We start from the raw sequence: 20,338 nt of genomic DNA, 5'->3' as shown, positions 1-20,338 counted from the left end.
CTACACCACAGCTCATGGCAACGCCAGATCCTTAACCCACTGAGCAGGGCCAGGGATCGAACCTGTAACCTCATGGTTCCTAGTCAGATTCGTTAACCCCTGAGCCATGACAGGAACCAGCCAAGAGCTGGTTCTTTGAAAAGGTAAACAAAATTGACAAACCTCTGGCCAGACTCACCAAGAAGAGGAGAGAAAAACTCCAAATAAACAAAATAAGAAATGAAAAAGGAGAAATCACAATGAATACTGCAGAAATACAAAAAACCATAAGAGAACACTTGTATGCCAACAAAACAGACAACCTTCTAGAGACTTACAGCCTGCCAAAACTGAATCAAGAAGAAATAGATCAACTGAACAGACCAATCACTAGAAATGAAATTGAATATGTCATAAAAACACTCCCTACAAATAAAAGTCCAGGACCAGATGGCTTCACAGGTGAATTCTACCAAACATATAAAGAGGAACTTATACCCATCCTCCTTAAACTTTTCCAAAAGGTTGAAGAAGAAGGAGCACTCCCAAAGACATCCTAGGACACCACCATCACCCTAATACCCAAACCAGACAAAGATACTACCAAAAAAAGAAAACTATAGGCCAATATCTTTGATGGATATAGACACGAAAATTCTCAAAAAAATTTTAGCCAACTGAATCCAACAACATATAAAAAAGATCATACACCACAACCAAGTGGGATTCATCCCAGGCGCACAAGGATGGTTCAACATACACAAATCAATCAACGTTATATACCACATTAACAAAAGGAAAGTCAGAAACCACATGATCACCTCAACAGATGCAGAAAAACCATTTGACAAAGTCCAGCATCCATTCATGATCAAAACTCTTACCAAAGTGGGTATAGAGGGAACATACCTTAACATAATAAAAGCCATTTATGACAAACCCACAGCAAATATAAAACTCAATGGAGAAAAGCTGAAAGCCTTCCCACTAAAATCTGAAACAAGACAAGGATGCTCACTCTCACCACTTTTATTCAACATAGTACAGGAAGCCCTAGCCACAGCAATCAGACAAACAAAAGAAATAAATTGAAAGAGAAGAGGTAAAAGTGTCACTGTATGCAGATGACATGGTACTATATATAGAAATCCCTAAGGACTCAACCCCAAAACTACTTGAACTGATGAACAAATTCAGCAAAGAAGCAGGATATAAGATTAACATTCAGAAACCAGTCACATTTCTGTATATCAACAATGAAATATTAGAAAAGGAATACAAAAATATGATACCTTTTAAAATTGCACTCCCCAAAAAATCAAATACCTGAGAATAAACCTGACCAAGGAGGTGAAAGACTTATATGCTGAGAACTAGAAAACATTAATCAAGGAAATTAAAGAAGAGTCAAAGAGATGGAAAGATATTCCATGCTCCTGGTTTGGAAAAATTAATATTGTAAAAATGTCCATACTACCCAAAGCAATCTACTGGTTCAATGCAATCCCTATCAAATTACCCATGACATTTTTCACAGAACTAGAACAAACAAGCCAAAATTTATATGGAACCACAAAAGACCCAGAATTGCCAAAGCAATCCTGAGGAACAAAAATCAAGCAGGAGGCATAACTCTCCAAGACTTTGCACAATATTACAAAGCCACAGTTATCAAGACAGTGTGGTACTGGTAACAAAACAGACATACAGACCAATGGAACAGAATAGAGAACCCAGGAATAAACCCAGATACCTATGGTCAATTAATCCTTGACAAAAGAGGCAAGAATATAAAATGGGAAAAAGACAGTCTTTTCAGCAAGTGTTGCTGGGAAAACTGGACAGCTACATGTAAATCAAGGAAACTAGAACACACTCTCACACCATGCACAAAAATAAACTCCAAATGGCTGAAAGACTTAAATGTAAGACAAGACACCATTAAACTCCTAGAAGAGAACAAAGGCAAAATATTCTCTGACATCAACCTTGCAAATATTTTCTCAGGTCAGTCTCCCAAGGAAGCAGACATAAAAGCAAAAATAAACCAATGGGACCTAATCAAACTGACAAGCTTTCGCACAGCAAAGGAAACCATAAGAAAACCAAAAAGACAACTTACAGAATGGGAGAAAATAGTTTGAAATGATGCAACTGACAAGGGCTTAATCTCTAAAATATACAAACAACTTATACAACTCAACAGTAAAAAAGCCAACAACCCAATGGAAAAATGGGCAAAAGACCTGAATAGACATTTCTCCAAAGACGATATACAGATGGCCAACAAGCACATGAAAAAATGCTCAACATCACTGATTATTAGAGAAATGCAGATCAAAACTACTATGAGGTATCACCTCACACTAGTCAGAATGGCCATCATTAATAAGTCCACAAATAACATATGCTGGAGAGGGTGTGGAGAAAAGGGAACCCTCCTGCACAGTTGGTGGGAATGCAAATTGATACATCCACTGTGGAAAACAGTATGGAGGTAACTTAGAAAACTATACATAGAACTACCATATGACCCAGCAATCCCAATCTTGGGCATATATCCAGACAAAACTTTCCTTGAAAAAAACACCTGCACCCTTATGTTCATTGCAGCACTATTCAAAGACATGGAAACAATCTAAATGTCTTTCGACAGATGATTGTATTAAAAAGGTATGGTACATATATACACAATACTACTCAGCCATAAAAAGAACAAAATAATGCCATTTGCAGTAACACTGATGGAACTAGAGACTCTCATACTAAATGAAGTAAGTCAGAAAGAGAAAGACGAATACCATATGACATCACTTATATCTGGAATCTAATATATGCCACAAATGAACTTTTCCACAGAAAAGAAAATCATGGACTTGGAGTACAGACTTGTGGTTGCCGAGGGGAAGGAGGAGATAGTGGGATGGACTGGGTATTTGGGGTTAATAGATGCAAACTATTGCCTTTGGAATGGATAATCAATGTACCACAAAAGACCACAAAAGTTCCATATAGCACTGGCAATTATATCTAGTCACTTATGATGGAGCATGACAATGTGAGAAAAAGAAATGTGTATGTGTATGTGTGACTGGGTCACCTTGCTGTACAGTAGAAAGCTGACATAACACTAAACCAGCTATAATGGAAAAAATAAAAATCATTAAATTAAAAAAATAAAAATGATATAATTAAAAAAGACATGCTTAATAAAATCTAATTTTTAAATTTAAGTATAATTAATATAAAATGATATGCAATATTATATTATTTTCTGGTATACAGCAAAGTGCTTCAGATGTGTGTGTGTGTGTGTGTGTGTATACTTTCATATTCTTTTCCATTGTAGTTTATTACAAGGTATTGAATATAGTTCCCTGTGCAATACAATACAGCTTTGTTTATGTATTTTATTTTTTTGGCTGCACCCACAGCATGCAGAGATCCAGGGGCCAGTGATTGAACCCATGCCACAGCAGTGACCTGAGCCACAGCAGAGACTGTACCAGATCTTTGAACCACCAAGGAACTCTATTTTATATATAGTAGTTTGTATCTGCTAATACCAAACTCCTAATTTATCTCTCCCCTAAGCTATTTGTCCTTTAGGAACCATAAATTTGTTTCTACGTCTGAGGGTTTGTTTCAGTTTTGTAAATAATTTCCTTTGTATCATATTTTAGATTCCACATGCAAGTGATATCATAATGATATTTGTCTTTCTCTTTCTGACTTACTTCACTTATGAGAATCTCTAGTTTCATCCATGTTGCTGCAAATGGCATCATTGTGTTCTTTTTCTATGACAGAGTAGTCCATTGTATATCTACATCACATCTTTTTTTCCCCTTTTAACATATCCATGGCATATAGAAGTTCCCAGGCTAGGTGCTGAATTGGAGCTGCAGCTGTAGGCCTACGCAACAGACACAGCAACACTGGATCTGAGCTGCATCTGTGACTTACATCACAGCTTTCAGCAACACTGGATCCTTAACCCACTGAGTGACACCAAGGATGGAACCCCTGTCCTTATGGACAGTATATCGGGCTCTAATCTGCTGAGCCACAATAGGAACTCCTATATCACATCCTCTTAATCCATTCGTCTGTTGATAGGCATTTAGGTTGTTTCCATGTCTTGGCTATTTGTAAATAGTGCTGCTATGAACATTGGTGGGCATGTTATCTTTTTGAATTAGAGTTTTCTCTGAATATATGCCCAGAAGTGGGATTGCTGGATCGTATGGTAACTCTAGTTTTAGTTTTTTCCTTTTTCGGGGTGCTCCTGCAGCATATGGAAATTCCCAGGCTAGGGGTCAAATTGGAACTGCAGCTTTCAGCCTATGCCACAGCCACAGCAATGCCAGATCCTTAACCCACCAAGCGAGGCCATTCTAACCAGTGTGAGGTGATACTTCAGTGTAGTTTTGATTTGCATCTCTCTAATAATTAGTGATGTTGAGCATCCTTTGGTGTGCCTATTGGCCATCTGTATGTCTTCTCTCTTTTTTTTTGGCCATGCCCATGGGGCATGTGGAAGTTCCTGGGCTAGGAATCGAACCCACGCTGGATCTGAGCTGTGGATCTCAGATGTGGCCTGTACCACAGCTGAGGCAATGATGGATCGTTAACCCACTGCACCATAAGGGAACTTCCTGTATGTCTTTTTAATAATGTCTATTTTTAAAAGAGAAAGAACATGGCACCTTTGATCTAAAAGAGATTAATTACTACTATGACCATTGTATGTATTCTAATTAGAAAATTATTATGAAAGGGAAATAAGGTGTATTAAGACAAAATGAATTAAATAATGCCCTTCCTGGTGGAGATCACAGTTAGCTAACAGATCACAGGAGCTTGTTTGAAATGTTAATTCTGTATTCCGAGTTTATAAACAGATAAGAAAATGGAAGTCCTACCAAATTGCACAACTTCAAAGCTGAAAATGCTGGAAAAAGGCATTGTTTAGTGTAACTCATGCTGAAGTTGTACAAGTCGATGAAATTATTAAATTCTTTTTTTTTGTTTTCTTTCAACACTTAAACCCAATAGAGGAGACAAATTTTAAATGCATTTCCAGGAGTTCCCATCGTGGCGCAGTGGTTAACGAATCCAACTAGGAACAATGAGGTTGCGGGTTCAGTCCCTGCCCTTGCTCAGTGGGTGAACAATCTGGCCTTGCCGTGAGCTGTGGTGTAGGTTGCAGACGCGGCTCGGATCCCGCGTTGCTGTGGCTCTGGCTTAGGCCTGTGGCTAAAGCTCCGATTCGACCCCTAGCCTGGGAACCTCCATATGCCGTGGGAGCGGCCCAAGAAATAGCTAAAAAGACCAAAAAAAAAATGCATTTCCAAATTTCAATATTCACCACTATGACCTTGATCCAGGCTATTATCACTGCTTATCTGAACTGTCGCAATAGTTTTACTACTAGCCTCCTTACCATGTTTTGTTCTCCACAATCCACTTACTATAAAGCAGCAATAGTGACAATATTAAAACACAAGTTGGAGCATGTCAATGTGGAGCTTTGATTTAATCAGTGGCTTTGGCATTATACTTAGAATGAAAACCATAGTCCTTAGAAAGATCTAAATGGCCCCACACACTGCTTGTCCTCTCTTTTCTCATCTCTGTTATCCTTACTCTCAATAACCATATTAGTCTTGCCTAATTCTTTCTCAACCTTTGTCTCAGATTAAAAACAATATTTTCACAAATATTTTACATAAATGTTCATAGCAGTATTATTCATAATAGCCAAAATGTGGAAGCATCCCAAATAATCATCAAATGATGAATGGATGTACAAAATGTGGTATAGCCATGCAATAGAATATTATTCAAACTTATGAAGGAATGAAATTCTGTTACATGCTACAACATGGATGAACCTTGAAGACTTTATTCAAATGAAAAGCACTTAGGACAAATACTATGTGATTCTACTTATATGATGTACCTAGAATAGGCAAACTAATTATTTGATACAATTCTGTATATTTCAAATCTTAGTTCTCTTCTACTATCCACATACCTTTTGGCTGTATCCATGGTATGCAGAAGTTCTGTGGCTAGGGATTGAATCTATGTCATAGCAGTGATCTGAGCCACAGCAGTGACAATGCCCAATCCTTAACCTGCTGAGTCACCAGGGAACTCCGACACACTTTTCCATTACTAGGTAAATATCTCTTTCCTTCAGTGTTCTACATACTGTGGCATGGGAATAATCGTTCCTGCCCATTGGCCTGTGGCAGGTCAGGTAAGGCCTGAATCACATGAGATATTCTGGAGCATGGAATAAGGAGGCCCAGAGGGGCTGTGTGGTCAGGCTGAAAGAGTCAACAAGCAGAGAAACAAATACAGTGACCTGCCCTAGCAGGGACAAAGGCTGCAGAGGTCAGGGAAAGATAAGGCTGCCAAGGCATTGGAGAGCTGTTTTAGTATGGTTCCAGGGCAAACATTCAAAGAACAAAGCCCTGGCTGTGGGTGGAGAGAAGGAAGGTCTTAGGTCGTCGGGATCTTAAGTCATAGTAGCCAGGAAAGTATTAAAGAGAGTAGTTTCCAACGTCACCAGCTTCCTGTTTCTTCCTTCAGACCTTAGGACCTGCCCTTTCTCTTCAAGGGTTCCTCAGCGCCACCCCCCCTTACTTCTTTCTTGTTGCCCTTTCCTCTCTGGAAAACGATATTATTATCCCCCAAACCTTTGATTGCTAGATCCTCCAGCCTGAGAGCCTCAATGCTGGGCATTTGGGATTGGGGAGCGCAGATGTGGTAGAAGCTGATTTGTTGCTTGAACTGGGTCCAAGTTAGTTGAGGAATTTCCACTGATGTAGTTGTATGTTGTCCTTGAGAACTGCCTAGCTCCAGTGGGAACAGGGACTCCTTCTCTATATAACTCCTTCTCTACCAGAGGGTAGAGACAAAGGTTTAGGAGTCCAGGCTCCTTTCTTTTACTTCTCTTCATACTCCAGGCTATGTGAGGTCTTCTATACTGAGGGAAACCTGGCTCTTGATGTTTGGGTTCATTAAATGGAGCGTAGAATGAGGTCTGTATTGGGTATCAGGCCAGAAAGTCTCAGCATCTTGTAGCGTCAGAAAGTATTGGGTCACTACCCAAGTTACTCAACCCCACCCCATCCATCCTCCAACCTTCTACAGCTGGGTACTATAATAACACAGCCTAAGAGGAGAAAGACTCAGACACCTTTCCAGCCACAGAATCTCCAGGACCTACCTCTCCAGGAGCATCAGCCTGGGGTCAAGTAAAGCAGCACACACAGGACTGAGACTAGGTATGTGAGTGTTTCACTGGAGGAGTAGAGGTAGCCTTGGTGATCTTTCTTTGGCCCCAGAGAAAAGACTAGGAAAACAGGAGTGGGTAAGGAGTCAAGGAGGTTCTTACAATTAAGGCAGAGTGAATACCAGAGAAGGGGGATGGTTGGTCAAGCCTTTCCCTGGTGCAGATATGAAACAGGTTTCCAATGGAAGAGCTTTATATTTGTAGGTAATACAGTGGGCCAGTGGATTAATATAAATTGGAGCAGAGACTTTTCTTTAGCCCTAAATGTTCTAAGATTTGGGTACAGCTCCTTGATATTGTATGACTTTAGGCAATTCATTGAACCTTTCTGAAAGTCAGTTACTAAAAATGGGTTACCATTATACTTGTCTTACCTCACAGAGAAGGTGATGACCTTATATATGTGTGAGAGGTCTTTTTTTTGTTTCTTCTTCTTTATATCTTTTTCTTTTTAGGGCTGCAGGTGCATCATATGGAAGTTCCCATGCTAGGGGGTCAAACCAGAGCTACAGCTGCTGACCTACACCACAGCCACAGTAATGCCAGATCTGAGCTGTGTCTGTGACCTACACCACAGCTCATGGCAATGCCAGATCCTTAACCCATTGAGCGAGGTCAGGGATTGAACCCACACCCTCGTGGGTACTAGTCAGATTCTTTTCCACTGCGCCACAACAGGAATTCTCTGAGAAGTCTTTGTAAGCGCTAAAACCTTATTATTTAAATTGTGGCCCCTGGAACAAAGCACAAAATCATCTGGCACCTGGTTAGAAATGAAAATCTTAGGTCCCATTCCAAATATACTGAATCGAAACCTGCATTTTAACAAGATTACCAGATATTTAACTGCATGTAAACATTTTAAAAGCACCATTGTAAAGTACTCCATAAGTTAGTGTTACTGCTTGACTGAGGATCAAAGCACTTGGGGTCCAATTTTGCTCTCTTATGTAAGACCATGATGGGGTGGAAGGTATGGATGGGTTATGGATCCCTGTATCCTAATTTCTTTAATGAGTATAGTCTTAAGGGAGATAATTAAGAATGTGCTGGGGAGTTCCTGTCGTGGCACAGTGGTTAACAAATCCGACTAGGAACCATGAGGTTTCGAGTTCGATCCCTGGCCTTGCTCAGTGGGTTAAGGATCCAGCTTTGCCGTGAGCTGTGGTGTAGGTTGCAGATGTGGCTTGGATCCCAAGTTGCTGTGGTTCTGGCATAGGCCAGCAGCTACAGCTCCAATTAGACCCTTAGCCTGGGAACCTTCATATGCTGCGGGGGCAAAAAGACAAAAAAAAAAAAAAAAAAAAGAATGTGCTGGACCCCAGCAGTGGGATGAGGGGAAATGAAGGAGGACGTGGAAAGAGGAAAAGATGAATGTTGAAAGGAGGATGGACCACAATGATTTTTGGGGGGATGAGTGCAGAGAAGTGAGTGTTATTAGAGACAAATAGAGGGCATTTGTAATCCTTAGATTGGTGTGCAGGGGTGACTTTGAGCCCATGAAGCCCTGATGTTTGGGGCTATGTGACAGATTTCTCCTTTTTGCTACCCTTCCTCCTTTTTCTAATAGAAAACATGCTTCTGACATGGACCCTTCTCTTATTCCTCCTAATGGACCAGCATGGCTTTTCTGAGGCCCAAGACCTCCTCCATCACCAACTTGACAGGCCTAAAACAAAGATCTCTGCCAAGCACAAATATTACTGTGACATGATGATGAAATTTCGAGGGCTGGCCACTGACAAGAGCTGTCAGAAGACCAAGACCTTTGTCCACAGTGTGTCCCCCACCACGGGTGGCCTCTGTGAGGGTCCGGCTGTGAAGTGTGTGAAGATGTCTGAATTTTACAACTGCCACCTCATCATCTTCAAAGTCACTCAGTGTAATCTCTACCCAGAGGCTGTGCCCCCACACTGTTACTACAAAGGTGTTACCTTCTGGAGGGATGTGAGTGTGGTTTGTATGGGGAACCATCCAATTCATTTGGATGAGTAGCTGCTGCAGCCTCTCAACAAGCTCGCTGTTCTCCTTCACTCCACCCCATTCCCGCTGCGAAGTCCTGCTCAATCCCGGCTGATTTGGTTTCCCCCATAGCCTGGGCCACCTCATTGTTCCCTGGGTCCTAGCCCCCAACCCTTGCTCTCTCTCAGTCCTCCTGTGGATTTTGGTTAGAGGGATGTGGAGGCAGAGGGGAGATGGGCTTGTCATCAGCAGCCTTTAGGATGTTCAGTGGGTGTCCTGTCTAATTGCCTTGTCTTGACTGCAGAGAGAGAGAAAGAGAGCTGATGATAAATTCTCTCCTGGGGTTTGGCCCCTTTTCTCCTCAGGCCTTCAATCCCTACAGTGGAAGAGTAAGTCAGGGGAAGGTTTGAGAGCCTGTGGTGGGCAGTTTTGCCCCAGGGATCTGCTGAGCCCATTTGTCCACCTGCTGCTTTAATAAAACTCTCAAGGGCATTGACCATGAATGACTCTGTGAATTTGGGTTTCCAGTTCCCTCTTATCGGAGGGGGGTGGGTGACAGAGGGGAAAGCCTCCTTTACAGAAACAAACACCAGAATTGTCAAACACCAGTAGTGGGTAGGAGCCTCACTGTCAGGAGATGGGAGTGATGGGGGCCTGGGGCAAACCCATCCCAAGAGGTACAATCCCTTCTCTGACATTCCTCCACACTGGCCCACCACCCTGAACACCTGTCTTTCTGCTTCTGCTTAGATGTGAAGAAATGTGGAAAAGACCAAACTGATTACCAAGAGGAAAGGAAAATTAATCCAGAGGATGTAACTAGCATAAAGCTACCAAGTAGAGATTTCCTAACTTGTTCCATTCTGCCTATCACCTTGAGATACTTAGACTGTGGTCCAAAGGGATCAAGAAAGGTACCCAGCATATCTACTGAGCATCCTCAGCATGCCAGAAACACTTCCAACATTCTGGACACTATACTGTGGAAGGGAAAGGAAAGGTATGAGAGGATGGGAAGATGTTTGCCTTGCATTTTAGTTCCTCCAGAGAGCCTTCAGACTTTAGAATCAACCCCTTTCTACATCAGCGTAATATTTAAAGTTTTTAAATCTATCATCTCTATGGTCTTTTGGTTACTACAGTTCCTGCAAGGAAATTGGTGAGGAAAAGTTTAGGACTCATGAGTACATTTAAAATTTTAGTGGAAGAAGAGCAGAGTTGGAGTTCCCGTCGTGACTCAGCGGAAACGAATCTGACTAGCATCCATGCGCTCACAGGTTTGATCCCTGGCCTTGCTCAGTGGGTTAAGGATCCAGCATTGCTGTGGCTGTGGTGTAGGCCAGAAGCTAAAGCTCTGATTAGACCCCTAGCCTGGGAACCTCCATATGCCACGGGTGAGGCCCTAAAAATTAGTTAAAAAAAAGAAGAGCAGAGTCTTTGCTGTTGGTTTGGCTCACTTTCTTTTGTCCTTTAAGTGGCAGTTGCTTTCTGGAAGAGGGAAGGTTAATCTAGATTATTATTACACACCAAATTTAAAGATAAATTTCAGATGGGCTAAAGATATAAATGAACAAAACTATAAGAATGTTAGAAGAAAATTTAGGACAGTAGAAAATCTTGGAGCGGGGTTGAGTTTCTTAAGCAAGACAGGTACCTAGGGCCCATAAAGGAAAAGATTACTGCACAAAAATAAAAATGACAGAATAAACACAAAAAACGACATTTGAAAAAATTGTATGTTTATACTTTTAGCAACAGATGATTTTTCTTTTTTGGGGCCACACCTCTGGCATATGGAAGTTCCTGGGCCATGGATTGAATCTGAGGTGCAGCTGCAAACTATACCACAGCTGCAGCAATGCTGGATTTTTTTTTTTTTGTCTTTTTAGCTATTTCTTGGGCTGCTCCCTCGGCATATGGAGGTACCCAGGCTAGGGGTTGAATTGGAGCTGTAGCCACTGGCCTACGCCAGAGCCACAGCAACGCGGTACCTGAGCCGCGTCTGCAACCCACACCACAGCTCACGGCAACGCCGGATCGTTCACCCACTGAGCAAGGGCAGGTACCGAACACGCAACCTCATGGTTCCTAGTCGGATTCGTTAACCACTGAGCCACGACGGGAACTCCATGTTTTTTTTTTTTTTTTTCAATGCTGGATTCTTAACCCACTGCGCCAGGCTGGGGATCAATCCTGCACCACGACAGAGACAACATGGGATCCTTAACCCGCTTCGCTGCAGCAGGAACTCCCAACAGATGATTTTTCTAATAAAAAATGATATCTCATGAATTGGTAGGAAGAAGTCAACAGCTCAGTAGAAAAATAGGCAAGGTACATGAAGAGATAAAGGCTAGAAGAGTGATTCCTATTGACAAATAAATCTAACAAAAGACGCCCCATCTCTCTATTGGTCAGAGAAATTAAAAGTGAGCTGCCCAACAGACTGCAGAAACTAGTTAATATGATCTAGTGCAGGTGAATGAAAGTGGGAGAATGGGTGTTCATTTATACATACATATATAGAGCTTGTATAAAATACATAACGTATTATAGTCATTCAACACAATGAATTAGGAGCATGGATTTTTACAATCTGGGATGGTGTCACAGTAATATCTATTAATATTAAAACTATGTAACAATATTTTATTATAATCAAACTTGCTAAGAGATTAGATCTTACTTATTCCAACCACTAAAAAGGAATGATTAAGTGATGCAATAGAGGTGTAAATTATTGATACAATGGAAATCATATTATATTAATGTATCAAATCAACATGTTGTATACTTTAAATTTATATAATGTTATATGTCCAATATATTTCAATAAAAACCACAAAACTGGGAGTTCCCTTCATGGCTCAGTGGTTAACAAACTCGACTAGGATCCATGAGGATGTGGGTTCGATCCCTGGCCTGGCTCAGTGGGTTAAGGATCCAGTGTTGCTGTGAGCTCTGTTGTAGGTCACAGACGTGGCTAGGATCCTGCATTGCTGTGGCTGTGGCATGGGCCTGCAGCTGTAGCTCCGATTCGACCCCTAGCCTAAGAACTCCCATATGTGAGGGTGCAGCCCTAAAAAAAGCAAAAAGCAAAACAAAGCAAAAACACCCTAAACCCCCAAACCCTACAAAACCCACATATTAAGGATGATTTATATGAGTAAGTGCTCTCTGCAAGCTACATTAACAAGAATGTTACTTCAGGGTTTGGATGTAACAGCTCTTCTCTAATGCATTTAGAGGAATGTTTAAAAACATATGTGATAAAGATGTTTATAAGAAAATGGGAGTTCCCTGGTGGTACAGTAGGTTAAGGGTCTGGTGTTGTCAGTGCTGTGGTGTGGGTTGCTCATATGGTATATGTTTGATCCCTGGCCTGGGCATGGTATGGGTGTGGCCAGAAAGAGAAAAAAAGTACAGGTAACAATAGTTGGGAGGTGAAGATAAAAGAGGTGGAGGAAAAAGCAGGGGTTCTAATAGCCTCCTTTTATAAAGTGAAAGAACAAGAGATTTAACTATACTCATTAAATAAGTTAACAAATACTTACTGAGCACCTTCTATGTTCTAACACTCTTCTTAGTGTTAGAGATTCAGTGGTGAAAAAAACAGACACAAATCTCTGCCTCCTCACAAAGGCAACGATGGAAGAGTTACACTTACAGCCACAGTTTATGTCAAAAATTGATAGTAAATTGGTCCACAGGGCATCCCCAAATTGCAGAATGGAGCACATCCCTAGTGTGGCAGTCATGGAGGTGTCCCTGGGATCTCCTTTAAAGGAGAAACAGACAAGGGGAGGGATGGACTGGGGTCTGGGGAATGGCAAAGCCATACTTTAGTACATGAATGGATGCTCAACAGAGACCTTTTGTATAGCACAGGGAAATCTACTCAATGTTCTGTGATAACCTATATGGGAATGGATATGTGTATATGTAATTCAGTGTGTATGTAATTCAATGATGGCGAAACCACTTTGCCGTATAGCAGAAATTAACACAACATTGTAAATCAACTATACTTAAATAAAATTAAATTAAAAAAAGAAATAGGCTAGTATATACCTACCAGTGACAAAATGACATTGAGGTTTCCATGTAGTATTGTTTATTTGGGTATTTCTAACACAGCCAGGTATTTTAATTCAGGTTTTCTAGGAAGCAAACTCTAAGAGTCAGAATAGCAGGTTCAGAGTGGTAAGGAAGGAAGATGAAGTAGGAAGAGACTCAGGCTGCTCTGCGGTGCTGAGAAAGTCGCAGGCAGCCCAAAGAGCTGCAGGTCAGAGGCTGCCTAAAGTGGAGGTGGGCAAAAATAGCCTGACCCTAGTGGCCCACTGCATTTTCATTGGCTGGGGACAGCCTGCTTCCAATGCTGCAGCATCCCAAAGATTCTGCAACGGGAGGCTGGTAACAATCTGCTGCTGCTGATTTCTAGAAAATCATTAATTTTATCCAGCATGAAAACTGAGAAAGGTTGAAAAGCTTTTAAGCACCTGCTTAAGGTAGCTTCCAAGGGTTTTGTCCTCTGACATGTACACTTTCCTTTAGTTATTTAATCAAACACCATCAAAATTCCTCCTAGGTGCTGATGTGAAGGAATTTTGCAGATGTAATTAAGGCCCCAAGTGAGCTGATCTTAAAATACAGAGATTATCCTCTGTGGACCTAGCTCCACAGGTGAGCCCTTAAAAAGGACTGCATTCTTCTTGAAGAAAGAGATTAGAAGCATGAGAGGGATTCCAGATGAGGGAGATTCTGTATTGCTGTTTTAAAGATGGAGGAGGCCGTGTGGAATTCAGGAATTCCTGCAGCCTCCAGTAGCTGAGAATGCCCTCTAGCTGACAGCCAGCAAGGGAACAGGGATAGAAACAGGGATTGCAAGGAACTCAATTCTGTCATAACCATGACATCTTGGAAGAGAACCCTGATCTCCAGATGAGAATGCAGCTCAGGAACACTTTGATTTTAGCCTTGTGAGATCCTGAGCAGAGAATCAAGTCGTGCTGTGTTTAGATTGTTGACCTATCAAACTGTGAGCTAGTAAATGGGCTTTGAGCTGCTAAATGTGTGATCCCTTGTTATGAAGCAATAGAAAACACATGGCCCATTATACTAAATCCAACCTTCTTCTATAGTTTCCCTTGCTTGCTCCTGTGATGTAATCATGTACTCTGCACCCCCGCCCCCCAAATCTGCTTTCCTTTCAAACATGCCAAACTCTTTTCCATCCTGAGACTTGTACTAGCTTTTCCCTCAGTTTGGAAAATTTTTCTTGAGATTTTCATGGCTATGGCTTTCAGAAAATCTTTTATAAGGGGAATTTCCAAGTACACATGAGTAAAGAGTAGAATGAAACCCTGTGTGCAGCCAGCTGCAACGAACACATGGCTTTTCAAATCTACATTCCCCCTCCCTCTTCCCTCTCCCCTTTCCTTACCGAGAATGCCCTCTAGCTGACAACTTTTGTCTGGATATATGCACAGCAGTGGAATTTTAACATTTAAAAATTTTTAAATTTATCTTTCATTTCTTGTTTTTCTTTTTCAACAGTACTAGTCATTACCTGAAAACCTTGGAGGTTTTTTTCCTTTTTAAAAATTACTACTAAAGTGTAATTGACTTACAATGTTTCATCAAGTTCTGTTGTACAACAAAGTGACCTAATCACACATATTTCCCTGTGCTGTACAGTAGGATCCCACTGCCCATCCATTATAAGCATAATAGTGTGCATCTCCAAAACCCCCCAAATGTCCATCCATCCCACTTCCCTCCCCTTTCCCCCGACCCCAGAACCCCAAGTTTGCTCTTCTTGGCCGTGATCTGTTTCTGTTTTTTGTTATTTTTAGATAGGATCATCTGTTCCATATTTTAGATTGTGCATATAAGTGATATCATATGGTATTTGTCTTTTTCTTTCTGGCTTGCTTCACTTAGTATGAGAGTCTCTGTGGTTTACAGCAACCATCCATGTTGCTGTAAATGGCATTAGTTTGCATTTTTTATGGATGAGTAAAATTCCATTGTATATGTGTACCACATCTTAGCCATTCATCTGTCAATGGACATTTAAGTTGTTTCCATGTCTTGGCTAGTGTGAATAGTACTAATGTGAACATATGGGTACATGCATCTTTTTCAGTGAAAGTTTTGACTGGATATATGCCCAGGAGTGGAACTGCTGAATCACATGTTAGCTCTATATTTAGTTTTCTGAGGTAACTCCATACTGTTTTCCATAGTGGTTATACCAGTTTACACTCCCACCAACAGTGGAGGAGGGTACATTTTCCTTGGAGGTTTATATTAGAGTGATTCCATCTGTCATAACCAATTTTTTTTTTTTTTTGGCCAGTTCCCTGGCCAAGGATCGAACCCATGCTACAGCTATAACCAGAGCCACAGTGGTGACAAGGTTGGATCCTTAAACCTCTGAGCCATGAGGGAACTCCTAACATTTATTTATTTATTTGGCTGTGCCAATAGCATGTGGAAGTTCCCTGGCCAGGGATCAAATCTGTTCCATAGGAGCAACTTGGGCTGCTGTGGTGATAACACCCAGATACTTAACCCACTGTGCCATGAGGGAACTCCCCATTTAAAATTTTTAATTGTAAAATACATATAACATAAAATTTATCAGCATAACCATTTTTAAGTATATAGTTCAGAAGTGTTGAGTATTTACATTGTGTAACCAATCTCTAGAACGCATCACATCTTGCAAAACTGAAACTTTACACATGTTAAACAACAGCTCTCCATTCCTCCCTACCCCCAGGCCCTGGCAACCACCATTCTATTTACTGTTTCTATGAATTTGACTCCTCTAGGGATCTCGTGTAAGTAGAATCACACAATATTTGTCTTTTTGTGACTAGCTTATTAATTTTGGGGCTGCACTTGAGGCAGATTCCTGGCCAGGGCTGGAACTCGTGCCACAGCAGCAACCCAAGCTGCTGCAGTGACAACACTGGATCCTTAATCCCCAGCATCACAGGAAAACTCCCTGTGACTGGCTTAATTTGCTTAGCATAGTGTCTAAAAATTCATCCTTATTTTAGTATTTACCAAGTTTCCTTCTCTTTAAAAGCTGAGTAATATTCTACTGTAAGTATATATCACATTTTTTCTTTAATCCAAAGAAAATCTGTTGAGGGCAGTTGGGTTGCTTCCACCTATTGTGAATAATGTTGTTATGAACATGGGTGTACAAGTATCTTTGAGACCTTGCTTTCAAGTCTTTTGGGTTCATACCCAGAAACAGGATTGTGGATCATATGGTAATTCCAGTTTTATTTTATTTCTTTTAGGAACTGCTATACTGTCTTACAAAGTGATCGCCCCATTATACAATCCATTGTAGAATGCCCAAGCAACCTACAGTGATCTTCAACTGACACTTGGTCCCTCATGTGAGTACATGCCCTGGATAGCAGCCCTCAGATCACAAGCAAATTGAAGTTCCTGGTATGGTTCCCCAACAACCCTAGGGATCACCTGCCTCTCCTGCCTCCCAGCACCGTCCATTACATGCCTGTTCAGTAAGAGCCACATTACTTAACATTCTGCCCTTTTGGTTTGAATTGAGCAATACTGCCTTAGCTTGGGAACCCCAAACACTCCATACACGGACCTGAACAAAGGCATCTGTGCCCCAGCTCCTGTCTCTCTGTTTTCTGTACTCTGCCTTGACCTCTCTGTGTGTACCTCAAGGCATGCTTGGTACTGCCTCCAGAACCTGTGAGTAATAAACTACTCTATTTCAAGTCCTCTTTTTTCTTTTTTTTTGGCTGAGCCCACAGGCACGTGGAAGTTTCCAGACCAGGGATCAAACCTGCACCACAACCACTACAGAGACCCAAGCCACTGGCAATAACAATGCTAGGTCCTTAACCTGCTGCACCACAAGAAAACTCTGTCTTGTGGTCTGTTTTGAAACAATGGTTTGTTATCTGGCAACTTATGGTCACTAAATGAGTGTTAATTTAACAAATTCATAACAGTGCCCAATCTACTTTTTAAACAAATGTTTGCTTCAGACTGATTTCATATTGATCTGTATTTTTTTTTTGTCTTGTTGTTGTTGTTATTGTTGTTGTTGTTGTTGTTGCTATTTCTTGGGCTGCTCCCACGGCATATGGAGGTTCCCAGGCTAGGGGTTGAATCGGAGCTGTAGCCACCGGCCTATGCCAGAGCCACAGCAACGCGGGATCCGAGCCGCGTCTGCAACCTACACCACAGCTCACGGCAACGCGGGATCGTCAACCCACTGAGCAAGGGCAGGGACCGAACCCGCAACCTCATGGTTCCTAGTCTGCCGGGGCCAGCTCAGCAGGATGGAGCTGGAGAACGGGTGCTGTGGACCTTAAGGAAAAATAGTTAATATAAAACAAGACACAGAGACATTTATCTTAGGTAAAGGTGGGAGCCGGGGAACTCAAGGTCTCAGGGACCAAGAGCCCCGCCTCAAGAAACCACACTGCTTTTATTGTGCTCTTTAGATGAGATCAAGTGAGGAGTGGCTATGGGTGGATGATACAGGGTTTGTTTACTATTATATAAGTTCTTTTACTATTTAGAAAGCCACTTAGGTGGTAAAGGGTTAAGCTCTTACTCTGACCTCTAGGCACATAACAGTTCTTAAGCTTAAGTCACTTATGCCTTTAGGTCTTTGCTCTTAAACTTAAGTCATTTACCAGCACTGTGACTGTTTTTCAAAGCAGGAAGATGGGATAAAGTAAGACAAGAAGATGGGATAAAGTAAAGAAGGACAAGATGGAGTTTTCAAGGAAACATGTCTTGCAACACTAGTCGGATTCGTTAACCACTGCGCCACGACGGGAACTCCTGATCTGTATTTTTATTATACACTTACAGAGCATCTTAATGTTATTAATTGTTAAGGTAACAGCTATGATAGCAATTATAAGTACCTGGGAAAACAAGAGCAAGAGGTATAATAGAATAGTCCTTGGAAATTTTTTTTTGGTTCATGCGGTGTAGATTTAAGCTTGTTTTTGTTATTTACAATCAACCACTTTATTTGTTAAATATTTTGAAAGATTAAGATATTCTGTAAGTAGAGTTCCCACTGTGGTGCAGTGGGTTAAGGATCAGGTATTGTCACTGCAATGGCTCAGGTCTCGGTGTAGAGTGGTTTTGATCTCCAGCCTGGGAACTTCCACATGCCTGTGGGCATAGCCAAAAAAAAAAAAAAAAAGATATTTTGTAAGTAATATATATATATTTTTTTATGGCTGCACTTGCAACATATGGAAGTTCCTGGGCTAGGGGTCAAATTGGAGCTACGGCTGCCAGTGTAAGCCACAGCCACAGCCACTCGGGATCCGAGGTGCCTCTGTGACCTACACTGCAGCTTGTGGCAATGCTGATCCTTAACCCATTGATTGACACCAGAGATTGAACCCGAATCCTCATGGACACTATGTTGGGTTCTTAATCCACTGAACCACAATGGGAACTCCCTATTATTTGTTTTTTGAACAAAATTTAGGGAATTGTGTGAGTTCATGGGAGAATGGTTAGTTTTCTGTCTCCTATGTGAATTAGGTGAATTTATGAGTCCTTTGGAGATAAACATTCACATGACCAAACTGTTGATTTTCTGCTGTGACCAGGAGATTTTGTTTTACACATAACATGATATTATCACACAGATAAAGCGATCATCTAATATAAAAAGCTAGAGAATGAGGTGGAAGGATAACAGGAGAAGATTAGAGGTGTTGAAGGTTTGAAACCAGAGATATTGCACCCAGTTTTCCCATACCGATTAGGTCCTGGCCAACTCAACCAAGGTTTGTCAACCTTACAAATCTAAACAGATATGAAACAAAAAATTGGATAAATTATCTTATGCTCTGATTAAATGCCCTATTTTCTTTTTCCTTCCTTCCTTCCTCTCTTCCTCCCTTCCTCTTTTTAGGGCCACACCCTCTGCATATGGAAGTTCCCAGGCTGGGTGTCGAATCAGAGCTGGCCTACACCACAGCCACAGCAATAGAGTATCTGAGCTGCATCTGAAACCTACACCACAGCTCAAAGCAATGCAGGATCCTTTAACCCACTGAGCGAGGCCAGGGATAGAATCTGCATCCTCATGGATACTATTTGGGTTTCTCACTGCTGAGCCATAACGGGAACTCTAATTGTCCTATTTATTTTCTATTTCTTTTTTTCTTCCCTTTTCTTTTTATCTTCCTTCCTTTTTTTGCCACAGTCATGACAGCACGTGAAATTTTCTGGGTCAGAAATCAAACTCACGCCCCAGCAATAACCAGAGCCATAGCAGTAACAATGCTAGATTTTTTTTTTGTCTTTTGTCTTTGTTGTTGTTGTTGTTGTTGTTGCTACAATGCTAGATTTTTAACCTGCTGAGCCACCAGGGAGCTCAGAATTGCCCTATTTTCTTTTAATGCGAAATATGAGTTTTATTTTTTTGGCATAGGAGAATTTGTTATTGAGACATTTGGGGAGACTCTATTATATCTTCTTTTTTTGGCTTATTTAATTTGGTTTGGTTTGTGAAAGTACCAGTTTAAGAAAAGGTTTATTTCGTCAGTGGGCAAGGTAGAGTAAGTACTTTAGTTCTTCATATCCCATAGTGGCCTAAGTCAGTCCTCCAAGCCAGGCCTGTAAAGATGCACACAGCAGGGCATCTATAGTTTCTCTTCTAGCACCAGCTCCTAGGGCATATGTCCAGTTGGAACAGAACTGAAGAACCTTCTCCTAGCAAAAGAACTCCTCTTATAAGGGCTTGAGCAATGTGCCTATAGCCCACAGGATGCCTTTGGTATACCAGTCCTCTGGATGTCTAAATTTACCACGCTACCATCTGATGACCTTAGTCTCACTTGCTACTCTGGAGCAGCTGATGGTTGTTTATCTGAAGGAGGCACTAAGGAACCCCTAGAGAGTGTTTTGCTTTTAACTATGTTTGATCTTGTATTGATGTTACGTAGCTATGTAAAAGAGAAAAAGAAGAAAAAAATTCACTGAAAGCTAAATATTAAAATGAACTGTCAATGTGAAGGCTTCCCCACTGGGGGACAGACACTT

General features: G+C 41.3%; 1 protein-coding gene across 1 annotated transcript; it reads left to right on the top strand.

Moving 5' to 3' along the window:
- The first annotated feature begins 8,899 nt into the window (after window positions 1–8,899).
- On the top strand, window positions 8,900–9,283 carry LOC125136676 (ribonuclease homolog). Its single transcript, XM_047797487.1, has one exon. The coding sequence runs from the start codon at window positions 8,900–8,902 to the stop codon at window positions 9,281–9,283; it is 384 nt and encodes a 127-aa protein (XP_047653443.1).
- The last annotated feature ends 11,055 nt before the right edge of the window (window positions 9,284–20,338 follow it).

Source organism: Phacochoerus africanus, chromosome 9 (genome assembly GCF_016906955.1).
Source record: "Phacochoerus africanus isolate WHEZ1 chromosome 9, ROS_Pafr_v1, whole genome shotgun sequence".
NCBI lineage: Eukaryota > Metazoa > Chordata > Mammalia > Artiodactyla > Suidae > Phacochoerus > Phacochoerus africanus.
The sequence above is the reverse complement of the archived record's forward strand: the minus strand, read 5'-3'. Positions and strand labels throughout refer to the sequence as shown.

Coding starts and splice junctions, on each gene's coding strand:
- LOC125136676 (XM_047797487.1), top strand. CDS start 8,900: ATGGACCAGCATGGCTTTTCTGAGGCCCAAGACCTCCTCCATCACCAA.